The sequence below is a fragment of the Pteronotus mesoamericanus genome, unplaced genomic scaffold (assembly GCF_021234165.1).
Source record: "Pteronotus mesoamericanus isolate MK-2021 breed Mesoamerican mustached bat unplaced genomic scaffold, CSHL_Meso_final scaffold_85, whole genome shotgun sequence".
NCBI classification, from domain to species: Eukaryota; Metazoa; Chordata; class Mammalia; order Chiroptera; family Mormoopidae; genus Pteronotus; species Pteronotus mesoamericanus.
In genome coordinates, this window is record NW_026555329.1 from 77579589 (window position 1) to 77591628 (window position 12040).

The following is a 12040-nucleotide window of genomic DNA, read 5'->3' on the forward strand; positions in this document are numbered from 1 at the left end:
TGTATCCATTACCTCACTACATGAGGCCACAGAGGTCGTGAGTGTCCAAATCTTGCCTGGGAAGCTGCTATTTTGCTTTTGTTGTGGTTGACCTCAATTAAAAAGAGTATTCTATGAGAGAAGGAGTCTTCTTTATTTTTATTTTATTACCGAAGGAATTCCAAGGTCAGAGGAATGGCTCCATAATTTAGAAAGAGTAGGTAGGTGTACAAGTGCACGGGGCTACTGTGTGTAATTCAGCGTGAGGCACAGCAACACACCAGGCCGAAGGTTGGCTGTTTCATGCGGTGAGTCTGGGCAGTGGGGGGGAAATCCCTCAGAACTTGCAAAAGCTTTCTCCTCTGCACCGAAGTGATAGATATGAGGACAATGAGCAAGTGACTGTCATTTCGGAGACCCTGGTCATCTCATCCTTGGAAATGAAATCGGGTCCCACGATCTCTAAGGTGCAACTAACTCCATTGTGCTGTAACTCTTAACTCTTGAATTTTCTGGAACCAGGGAGCATTCTAATGGACAAACAAAATATTTTTCTTTATTTCCTTAGAGCAAACTCTTGTTCTTTGGCCGATTGCCATGACTAATTACAGGCGTCACACCACTGAATATTAATATGGCTGTAGAGTTTTATGAACTTTTTGTAGAATTGTAGAAAAAAAGAATAGGAATAGTTTGATATTTCTTCTGCTAAAATATTCTGAAATTATTGTAGGGTTGGATAAATAACATGTAAACATGATTTTTTAAAAATGTTTTACTTATTTATTTTTAGAGAGGGGGAAGAAGGGAGGGAGAGACACAGCAATGTGTTGTTGCCTCTTGCGCACCCACACTGGGGGCCTGACCTGCAACCCAGGCCTGTGCCCTGACTGGGAATCGAACCAGCGACCCTTTGGTTTGCAGGCCGGCACTCAGTGCACTGAGCCTACACCAGCCAGGGTGTAAACATGAATTTAAATAAGTTAATAGCATGTGAGTATCCCAAGTGAGTTTGTGAGAGCTATTCTACATGAATGTGTGTGTGTGCCTGCACACGTGTGAGCATTTGAGGTTGGGCTGCAGGGATAAAAATTGTGATGATAGCAAAAACAAATCTAGTGATGCCTATATTCCTCTTTTTCAATCCAGAGGAGAGTTCTGTCGTCCAAGTGTTCTCTTTCATTTACAAATCTGAAAAGCTCTCTCCCAGCTAAAGGGTTCCAAATTATCTTAGGATAAAACGCAGAACTCTTCACATGAAATAAAAGGCACTTCAGTTCCAGGGCCGTGTTAACTTCCCCAGGCTTTGTGTCCACCTCTCCTCTCCTGGACACGATCTAGGCTACAACTGTTCTGACCTACTTTCAGATTTCCCTATTTTCTTTCCAGTGTTAGGCCTTTGAGTGCCTGTCTCCCTTGACAGCTTCCCCCTTCCCCTGCCTCCTCTCCCGCCACCTCCTTCTTCCTTCAGATTCCAGCGGGGTACATTTGACTTTCCGTGAAGGAGCTTAGCATCCTATCCTAATGTCAGGTCTGCATCTGACAACAGGGAAAGAGCCGAAGACTTTAATTAATTCATATTTATTGATCCCCTGCAACTCCTGCGTAAAAATGCCACAGGGAACATAAATATGAGCAAGATCCCAGCCTCTGTTTGTGGGGAAAGATGTGGAGTATTCACATGGAGGAATAATGCAGAATGTCACATGGGAAATCCAAGTGCTGTGGACATTGAGGAGGTAGGGTGACCACTTTTAGCTGAATTTGGGAAAGCAGCTTATTCTGATGTTATTCTAAAAGTTTAGAAACTCCATTGGCTGAGAGGTGCCTTCAGCTCCGAAAGGTACCTATCAGCCTGCTCTTGGGTAATTAACCAAGGATCAAGTTTGTGGGTCTTAGGCCCCCAAAATCCAGTTCAGTCATAGCAGCTCCAGTGGCTTTCTGTGGATTTAAAAATGTTGGATGAAATATGACCATTTTCAGCACATGGATAGATCTTGAGAGTATCATGCTAAGCAACATAGACAGAAAAAGTCAAGACCCATATGATTTCACTCATATGCGGGATATAAACCTGAAAGCAAAAAACGAACCAACAAGACAATTAAACAAAAACTCATGGGCACAACAGATAGGTGGTTGCCAGAGGGCAAGGGGGGCAGGGGCAAGAAGACAGGGTAAAAGGGGTCAAATCTATGGTGACAGAGGAAGAATTGAGTGTTGGACACATAATGCAATATACAGATAATTATTGTAGAATTGTACGCTTGAAACCTATATACTTGTGTGAAGCAGTGTCCATCCAATAAATTTAATAAAATTAAAAATTTGAAAACCACACGTGTTTTCTACCGGCGTAATAGTATATTATGACATTAATAGGTAGTCTCAAGTTTATTTCCATTTTCAGTAAAATTGATGGATACCTACTGTACCCTCTCGGTTTGTAACTGTACTTGCTCCCCAGGTGAACTAAGTGAAACAGTGACTCTTGGTGCATGACCATGTGTGACTTGAGGCAACTCAGGACACTGCACACTTGCTTTATTCTTTTTTCTGTGCTTCTCATAGAATGTCACACACACAAAAAGTATTCACTGGAAATTGTCATACAGCACCATGACCTGTGAGAACGTCTCAATGCCCCATGTTAACTGCACACGTGTCGATAGTGTACGGCAGGGATCCTGTTGCTCAAAGCAGAGGAAAAAAGACATTGAGTTTAAAAACTACAGATTCCCAAAATACCTGTGGAAGAAAAATGACATCTTAGATATAGGACCTTTATTTTTCCCACCCGAATATGTGTGGCAGTACAAATTAAAGCTATTTTTTATTTTCTGTCTTAATCCTGCTTTGTTTTGAAATACTCTAAGCATCCTTCTCTAGTATCCGTGTTCACTGTATGAGGCAAAGGCAGCTTTCTGGTGTCTAGGGAGCCAATAAATGCCCCCAGGGAGGGGGATCGCCTCTGACGCCCCTCTGGCGCCCCTCTGCCTCGGAGGACCGAACTGCACCACAGCGTTCAGAGGCTCATGGTAGAGGGAAGGTGACACCTGATGGTTCTCTATAGGATGAGACCCATTTTTTAAATGGGGACGTTAGACGCCATCTGATCAGCAGGCTACAGCTTTCCCAACGCGTAATGCCATTGGCATGATTAGATGGTCAGAAGCTAGAAAGGCCTACAGCGAACGCTGGAAAACCCGGTAAGTAAACACAGGGACATGGACTGGAATATTTAGACTTTAAAATACTGGCTGATGGCCCAGTCCTGCCCGCCCGCGACCCGAGTGCTGGCGGCGGATCCCTGGCTCTGCCTCCCACGGCAGTGCTGCGGGGGCTCCGGGGCTTGCGGAGCATCTGCCGGGGCTGGAGGCCTCCCCACACTCGCAGGACCCAGAGCGGAGGTCAGAGCCCCCCACTCTCTCACTGCGGGCGAGCCCGCCAGGAGAAATGAAGGGCTGGGACACTGCAGGTGCCACTGGGGGATCACGAGCACCTGCCCCCAAAGGGTCCGTCCGCAAAAGGGAAGCCCCGCACCAAGAAGGCGAGGACACAAGCCACCCCGCGAGGCCACCAGAGGAGCCCCGCGCGGCCCCGCTGTCCCCCACCTGGGCATGTGACACCGTCTCCATGGCGATTTAATGACTCAGCCTCCGGTCCTCATTCTAGAACCTCCCGGCTTAACTGCCGTCAGGAGCGGCCCGGCCCTTGCTCCCCCCGAGTCACCCCAGCACCCTTCGCCTTCTCCGGACCTCCCCGCGACGCCCCGAGAACCCTCTGCGTGCGAGAGCGATCCCTCTCCGAGTGGACCCAGCAGCAGCGCCAGCCTCGCCTCCATCCGCAGCGAGGCGGGCAGCAGCCCCGCTTCCCCGGCCGGGGGGCGGGGACAGGGCCTTCCCAGGCCCCCCCAGGTGCCCGACCGGGGTCTCGCCCCAGGGCCCGGGCATCCGCTTCCAGGGCATCGGGCCGGTGGAGCCCGGCAGGGCTCCCAGCAACCCAGACGGGGAAAATGGAAGCGCGGGCAGGCGGCAGGGGGCGCGCTCCGTGGGTGGCCCTGGGCGGAGCCCCCCGCAGCGCGGCCCGGGACCCGGGAAGGCCGCGGGACCTCCCGAACAGAACACACGGGCGTTTCTGTCCAGACTCGCGGCCCCCAGCAGGACCGCGCTCCCGCAGGGCCGCGTCGAGCTCCAGAGAGGCCCTCAGAGGCGGGGGCGGCACCTTTTCCTCGGGAGGATCTGCTCGTGGTGGCCAAACTCACGTCCAGTAAGTGGAAGCTGAACCCGAAGGCGACACTGAGTGGCGTGTGGGCGGCGAGCTGTGTGAATGAGGTGGCAGGAGGCCACACGGACGCCACTCGATCGTTTGTCCTGGGCTGGCCCGCGGTCAACGTGGTGGCCACTTCCAGCTCCGCAGAAGAGAAGGACAGGTGGCCCCTTCTGCGTCAGAGACACATCAGCCTAGAGAAAGAGAAGGGCCATCCGAAGACCATTCCCCTCTCAACGTCCCCCAAGGCCACGGGGAATCGTGTCTGCTCCACGATTGTGACAGCAAGGAATTCAGACACAGCCAATGACCTTATCAACATGTCACTCCCGATGCTGCGCATGCCTGGTTCAGAGAGAGACCACCGGTGACGGGGCAACTGTGGCCGAGAAGAGGGATCGCGCCCACTCATTGGGCACGAGGGTCCCTCCGGAAGTAAAGCGAGCCGCCTTGGAGGCAGCGCGCTGCGGGGGCGAGGCGCGGACGGCGCCCCCAGCGCCCTCGGCCTCCGAGCGCTGAGCCTCGCGGAGCAGCTGCCGCGGGAGGTGCGGTGCCAGGTCGCCCTGAAGCGCAGGCGCCCGGCGGCGGCCCCGGGGCCCAGGGCTCCGGGGGAGACGACCTCGCGCAGGCGGGGAGCGCTCCCCCAGCGGCTCTTGGGGCGCGGCTCCCCGGCTCGCCCGATCAGGCGCCCGCGTCTGCGGCCCCTCCTGTGCCCCGACAGCTGTCTGGCGTGTCGCTGGCAAATCTCTGCAAGCGCGACCACCGGCCCGGCCTGTCTGCGAGATGCTCTTCTGTCTTCATCAGAGGGGACCCCTCGCCCGAGGAGGATTTCGCCTGTCGGCCAGCAGGGCGTCTTGCCGAGAGCTGAAGGAGCGACTCAATGCCGGGGTGGAAGTCCAGCTGGACTCTGAATCTGTTTTCGCGGTAACATCCGTTTTCAAGGATTTCCTGAAAAATATTCCAGGAAGTGTCCTGCCATCAGATCTCTACGGTCGCTGGGTCTGTGTGATAGATCACGAAAACGATGAAGAGAAAATACGCAGAATTCAAAGCCTGTTAGACCAGCTCCCCAGAGCCAATGGGGTTCTCCTAAGGGACCTTTTCGGGGTGCTGCGCGACACCGAGCCCCATGCCCCATTCAACCAGATGACCGCACGCAACTTGGCGGTGTGTGTCGCCCCCAGCATGCTCTGGCCTCCTACTTCCTGCAGCTTAGAACTAGAAGCCGAATTTATAAAAAAGAACACTCTGCTCATTCAATTTATGATCGACAACTGCTGTCGGATCTTTGGAGAAGAAATCACTTCCCTCTTTGGAGAGGCTTCAGGGAGACCCGATACTAGAGACGGAGCCTCGGACACCTCTGTAGTGAAGGAGACCGCCGCCCGCGACAGCTGGGCGAATGAGCTGGGTGAGGACCGCGGGGCCTCGCGCAGTGACCTGGGAACGAACCTTGGTCAGGGGAGCGGGGGCATGGGCTCCGTCTTAACCCTTCCTGACGATGACCTTGGCCAGCCTCAGGTGGAAGGTCGTTTAACCCTGAGTGACTTTGGCTTAGATCTTCCTCAACAGGAAGACACTCAAGAGCGCTGGCCCCTTGAATCCACACCGGTGGCCATCTCCGTGGCGTCTTGCAGCCACGTGTCCCCACGGGGTTATCCCGAGAACCAGCCCTCCGATGCAGACACGTGGGGGCGACCCCGCCACGCAGGTCGCAGGCCCTCCAGCGCTCCCGGAGGCGCCGGTGCTGCTCGGAGCCCGACGCTGATGACCAGTCCTGCGCACTGGGCTGTCTCGGGAAGCTATTTGCCAGGAAAGAAAAGAAAACCAGCTGCAGAGCCGGTCACTTGCCCGGAGAGGAGGATTATCTGGCCAGTGGCAAAGAGGACACCCCCCCAGTGTCAGTTCCAAGTGCCTCCTGAAACTCCTCAGCCCAGCACCTGGTGGCGGAGAAGGTGGGCCAGGCTGAAAGGCAGGTCCCTCAAAAAGAATGGAAGGGCATTCACATTCCTTCCAGAAGCCAACTCGCTGCAGGTTAAAGAGACAGACATGTGCCCGAGGGCAGTGGAAGAACTTGGAGCAGAGCAGGAGGCCCGGTCCCAGGAGACCGAAGACTTCAGAGCCCAGCAGGAGGCCCGGTCCCAGGAGACTGAAGCCAAGGCCCAGCAGGAGGCCTAATAATGGATATGTATGAAATCCATGCTATTAAATAAAGTATCATTGTCCAAGTTAAAAAAATATATTAAAATTTTTAAAATTTATAAACAGTATAAAATACTTTTAGGATAGAAAAGTATTTCTATCTTATTTAGAAACAAGCACCATTTGTGGTACTACACAAACATGTTACAAAGTAGTATCAACCCTTTTCTTCAACTCATAAAAAAATACAGAAAAGTACAGAAACACAAAAGACCTTCCTTCCTCCCTTCCTTCCTTCCTTCCTTCCTTCCTTCCTTCCTTCCTTCCTTCGATAGAGGGAAGGGAGGGAGAAAGAGAGCAAGAGAAACATCAATGTGAGAGAGAAGCCTCAATCGGTTGCTTCCATTATGTGTCCTAACTGGGGACCGAGGACGGGCACCCCGGCCTGGAGTGGAACGGGGGACCTTTCCACGTGCAGGACGATGCCCGCCCTACGAGCTGTGCGGCTCAGGGCCCGCAGACTTTCACTCTGGGGTCATTTGCCAGCGTGTTTTCCATGTGGCTGGAACACTTCCCTTGGTGGATCTATGTAAAGTTGTACTTTGTATTGAGAGGGGGAAAAAATACTCTCAATATCTTTATTTGCTTAATTTTGCACAAGTAGCCTGGACTGCCTAGCGAGTGCGGGGCACTGAACAGTGGAGAGAGAAACAGAATTCCTGCCGTCTGGACACCGACACTTCAGCAGAGAACAAAACCAAAGCCATAAACATCAGCCATCGCGTGGTGACAAGGGCCGTGAGGGAAACAAAGACGGGCGCAGGCAGAAGAGCGGGCAGGGGAGTGGGGAGCAGCCCGGCTCTCTGTGCGCGGGGTCCTGTGCGGGAGGAAGAAGAAATACCACACTTGATGCGAAAGGGCGTCAAGGAGCCGCCTGTGAAAGCAGGGTGGGCGCACGTGTGCAAAACGCCGGAGACAAGAAAGATGTTGTCGTGTCTGAGAAGCTTAGAAAGAAAAAAGAGCCATGTCACTAGCAGATAATGAACAAGAGGGGATGGAGGCTATGAATTAAGATTGAGGGGAAAGCTGGTGCCGGGCGAGGCAGCGCCTGCTACGCTAACATAACGATGCTGACGTTCATTCTAAGCGCAAGGGAGGAAGGGTTTCAGTCGGGGAGCGACAATGTAAATTACTGTAAAAATAGCAATGGCATTAAGTATTTATATAGCACTTATTATGTGCCAGACACTTTTTAAAGGACTCAGTATTGATTAATACCTCCAATAACCCTGTGAAATGGAATTAAAGTAAGGCCCGCAGAGAGGATGCGTGGTTTGTTCAAAGTCGTGCAGCCAGGAAGTTGCAGAACTAGGATTTCAACCTGAGCGGCCATGTGCCAGAGAGTGACCATCTACATGCAGCGAGCCAGCCTCTCTCCCCTGTCTGTCAAAGTTGTGCCTGAGCGGCGTGAAGCAGCGCCCCCATCCCCGAGGATCCGGGGCGGGGGACTAGTTCCGAGGGAAGAAGAACCAGGGCTGCGCGCTGGCCGAGCCCCCCCCCACCCCGGGCGGGCTGAGCAGCAAGAGGCATCCAGGCAAGAAACCGGCCATCGGTCAGACTGAAGAGCGGGAAACCCAGGAAGGAGAAGTGACAGGGAACTGAGAGAGAGGGGGAGCGTCCTGCCACGAAGCGAGGGCTCCATCCTGCTGCCTGGCGCGGAGCGGTGAGTCCGATGAGGGAGAAGCCTGTGCTGGGTTATGTCATGGGAATTAGCCATGACCCTCGCAAGAGCAGTGTGCACGGCCAAGCGCAAAAGCAGGCCGCCAGAGGGCACGCGGAGTGAGGGGAGAGAGTCGCGGCAGGCCGGGTGGACCGCCCTGCAGGCCCTCGTGGTGGTACGAGAGAGCAACAGCTGCAGGGAGACGCCGTGTCGGGGGAACCCACTCCCACTCACGGTCGGATGAAGCCATCGAGCGAGTGTCCGTACTGATGAGGGACGGGGGAGACTCGGGATCCGTGTGTGAACCTCCTGGAGGAGACAGAGCAGGACAGGACCTCGGGAAGACGAGCCGAGGCCCAGTTCAGCCTTTGCGGGACGAGGGAAGTCCAGCCCTTCGCGTATGTGCGGGGAGGCTGTGTGCCCGGGCAGCGGAGAACTTGAGGCAGTGGGTTCCTGCTGTGCATTCCGCAAATGGGCAAATCATAAGAAACATCTAATTCTATGTTTAGAATGGGAACAGGCCACCCTCTCTACTAATGCTCTGCAGAGTGCACTTTGGTTCGTTCTCCAAAACTCAGTATTGTTACATTTTAATTAACTGCTGATGGAACTGAGACTGAGAGGAAGGTCATGATTTGCCCCAAACCTCAGAGTCGCTCAGCGCTGGAGCTAAATCAGAGGGCGGTCAGCCTGGCTCTGGGTCTGCTTCTAGAGAGAAAATTTTCTTAGCCTTTGGCCAGTAGCAGGCGGCGAGGCTGAGGGCGCACGGGCCTTCCCGCCTGGCCACTGCGCGCGCGCCAAGTCACTGGCAGGGCTCCGTGGGCACCTCGGGTCCCCTGGCACCCGGTCCAGCCCTGTTTCCGCTGTGCCGAAGTCTCCGCTGCTTTAGGGGAAGCAGGCATTTCAAGGGAAACTATACGACGTGGATTATGGATTTATTCACTGAAAATTTAGTGGCATTTCGGGTGGAGATTGCAAGAATTAAAATCATGAAAATCAGGTACAATTGTTTTTCGAGACAAAAAGTTAAAGGACTCTTTGCATGAGTAGTGTGGATTTTCCTAATGAGAATTTTGCGTATGTACAATTAGTTTTTTAAACAGAATTTTTGGAGTGCCTGATTAACTTTAATCAGGATGCTATGAGCAGACACGGCCCAATTGTGTAAGAAAAAATGCAGTGGAAGACAGACTTTGCTTTTTTTTTTTTTTTTTTTTAACACACATATACTACAGAAGCAATTTAAAGGAAGTCTAACAATTCTTTTAACAAATGTAATTTAAAACAGCAGTGGTGATTTTTAAAGGCTATGTGTTTGTTAAAATTTCTTACATAGCAAAAAGAGAGTTCTGTTTAAAATGTTTCTAATTAAAAGGCTGTCAGATTTCCAAGTTCTTAATGTCATATGCTAAGAGACACTTTAATTTCCATAATGTAAAGAAACTATATGTTTTTCCTTTACCCTTATTATTTACTCTGTAGTTTCAGTCTAGCATCCTGGAAACTTTTTGCTTGTTTTTATTTTTTTGATGACTCCCTTTAATGAACCATTTAATATGAACATCTTTTAACACCAGCCAGTGTGTAGTGTGGCAGCCTGTTCAACAAGGACAGCAGACAGCTTAAAACAGGTGTTACCTAACAGCATCTCAACTCACATCCCACAGACCGAATTTCTCAAGCAGGATTCTCTGAGGTCCCACAAGATCACCTATCTGTCCCTCAGAACAGTGGCCACCGTGTGAACACAACTTGGATTGGTCTCTCTTCTTCCCTTTTATTCCCTCATTCCTCACACATGCTCCCCGGGATGGCATTTCCATACACTAACAGGTAAGACCCTGTCAGTAATAAAATTTCTATCTGCCAAAGCATAAGAGAAGGCCCGTAGGTCTTCAATTTTCACATCCAAGTGCCAAAATGGATCTCACTTTATTAAAACCCACAGACATACACAGACATTTTTATTTCAGTGTTTTTCAACCAGTTGTCTAGGTTTGTATTTTTATAGAATAAATGTTTTAGGTTGTTTAAGATCTTGGGATTTACTTCATTCTGCAAAAATGAGGAAAATTGTGAACCAATTAATGATTAATTAATGATTAATAATATGGTAACGTGAGTCATTTGTGTTTTGTTTAAATAAATCCCATGATCGTCTACAATTTCTGAGCCAACCCCTTTTTGATGCCTAATATTAGATAAGAAGAAATGTCTATTAATTTAATATAAAACCATCATTAAATCAAATGGGCTGCTCTCATCAGAAGCAGAAATGAGAGAAAGCTTGCAAAGTAATTGTTTGAATTTGGGCTAAGAATAAACATAAGCGTGGGAATGAATTAGTTAATGTCCTATGCGACCTGTTAAACATGTACCTCTGCCTCTTCCTGCATAGGGTACCCAGGAGGGCAATTCTTGATGATACCAAAAGAAAGAATTTTTTGGACTTACATCATCACTTATACGGTAACATGAGAATTAGCACTGACAGTATCTATAATAATGGGGAGGTCCTTCTTTTAGTTTCAATTTTCTTCTCACCATGAAATTGACTGAACTTGACCCAGAGGATGGATGGAGGAATGAATGGATAGATGGATGGATGGATTATATATAGAGATATATAATTGTGGATATAGAGATGGATTATGATAAATAGATATTTGTATACTGGTGGTCATTTACATGTATAAAGGTGGCCCATGCATATTCTACGAGATCTAATCATTATCTCATATATCTGTGGCATAGTAAGAATTCAGAGTTAAGACGTTTTTCTTAAAATGATTTTTATCCATAATATCAATCTAGAACTTTCAAAATGCCAGAATAATGAATATACTTAGATTTTTGTGAGGTACATCTGATACTACTTTTTGATACTGATAAGTTATTAATAACCTGCAAAAACATATCTGCATAAGGTCAGCCAATGGCTTTCAACCCACAGAACAGGAATCCTCTATCACAGTACTCAGTAGACGACGATAGTGGGAAACAAACCCACAAATACCATTACAGCCTCAAAGAAATTCCTCCACCAAAGGAATTTTTGACATCAGGTGATGTGCCCGAGGTGACCCAAGGGATTTAGGATGTGTGCTCAAGATTGGTCTTTTGTGTGTGTATGTATTCAGCTGGTCCATCCATCCAGAGCTCTGCCTGTCTTGTAGCTTGTACCCATCATTTATTTCTCTGCAGAGAGACTAGAGTCTAAATTGATCCTTATTTCAGTCATATTCTGAATGTAAAAATTGTGAAGAGCAGTTTGGGGCCAAGATACATCTTTTGTCTAAGAAATTATACTTCCCAGGGATCAGGGGTCTTGCAGCTCAGACCTGCTTTTGGAGAAAGATAGGAAACCCCAGCGCATTTTTAGACAGAGGCGGCTGTCTTGTTGGATAAGATCGTGTAATTAACCCTGACATCAGCCTTCTCAATTATATCTTTCCTTGAAAGACTATAGCTAATTTCAAAGATATGAGCTATATGAAAGTAACTGCTTTGGAAACTATTAGTTAAACTATAGCATTATTTGGATGAGACCCAGAATATTCCCACCTCCTGTGTTTTTAAAGACAGTGCATGATTTCTTCCTTTAGTCAAGGAAATCAATTAGTGATGACTACTAATGATGTTTGCTCACATTGTACAAGTGCTTCATATGAATTATTTAATCTTCATGAAAATGTCATGGGATAATTATTATTAAAACTGTTTTAGGTTCAGTGACCTACTCACTTAATTTGTGAGTGGCAGAACTAATGCGATTCATCATTTCACTCTATGCCTGTATGATTCAGAAAATAAACTTTTTCATATATTTACATATCAAAAAATTCTTTAAGAATTTAGAAAGCCGTACAATAGCCAAAGCAATGTGTTACAGACGAGAGAGAAATGGAAAGGAAAGTTTCAGTCTTGAGA

The 12040-nt window shown here is 49.2% G+C and overlaps 1 protein-coding gene across 1 annotated transcript; it reads left to right on the forward strand.

Annotated features, from left to right (window-relative positions):
• Positions 1–3626: 3626 nt before the first annotated feature.
• On the forward strand, positions 3627–6426 carry LOC129063275 (rho GTPase-activating protein 20-like). The gene is given in 5 exon segments (XM_054564238.1): positions 3627–3833; positions 3922–4210; positions 4213–4850; positions 4934–5015; positions 5018–6426. Coding segments are annotated over 5 exon segments (2625 nt in total).
• The last annotated feature ends 5614 nt before the right edge of the window (positions 6427–12040 follow it).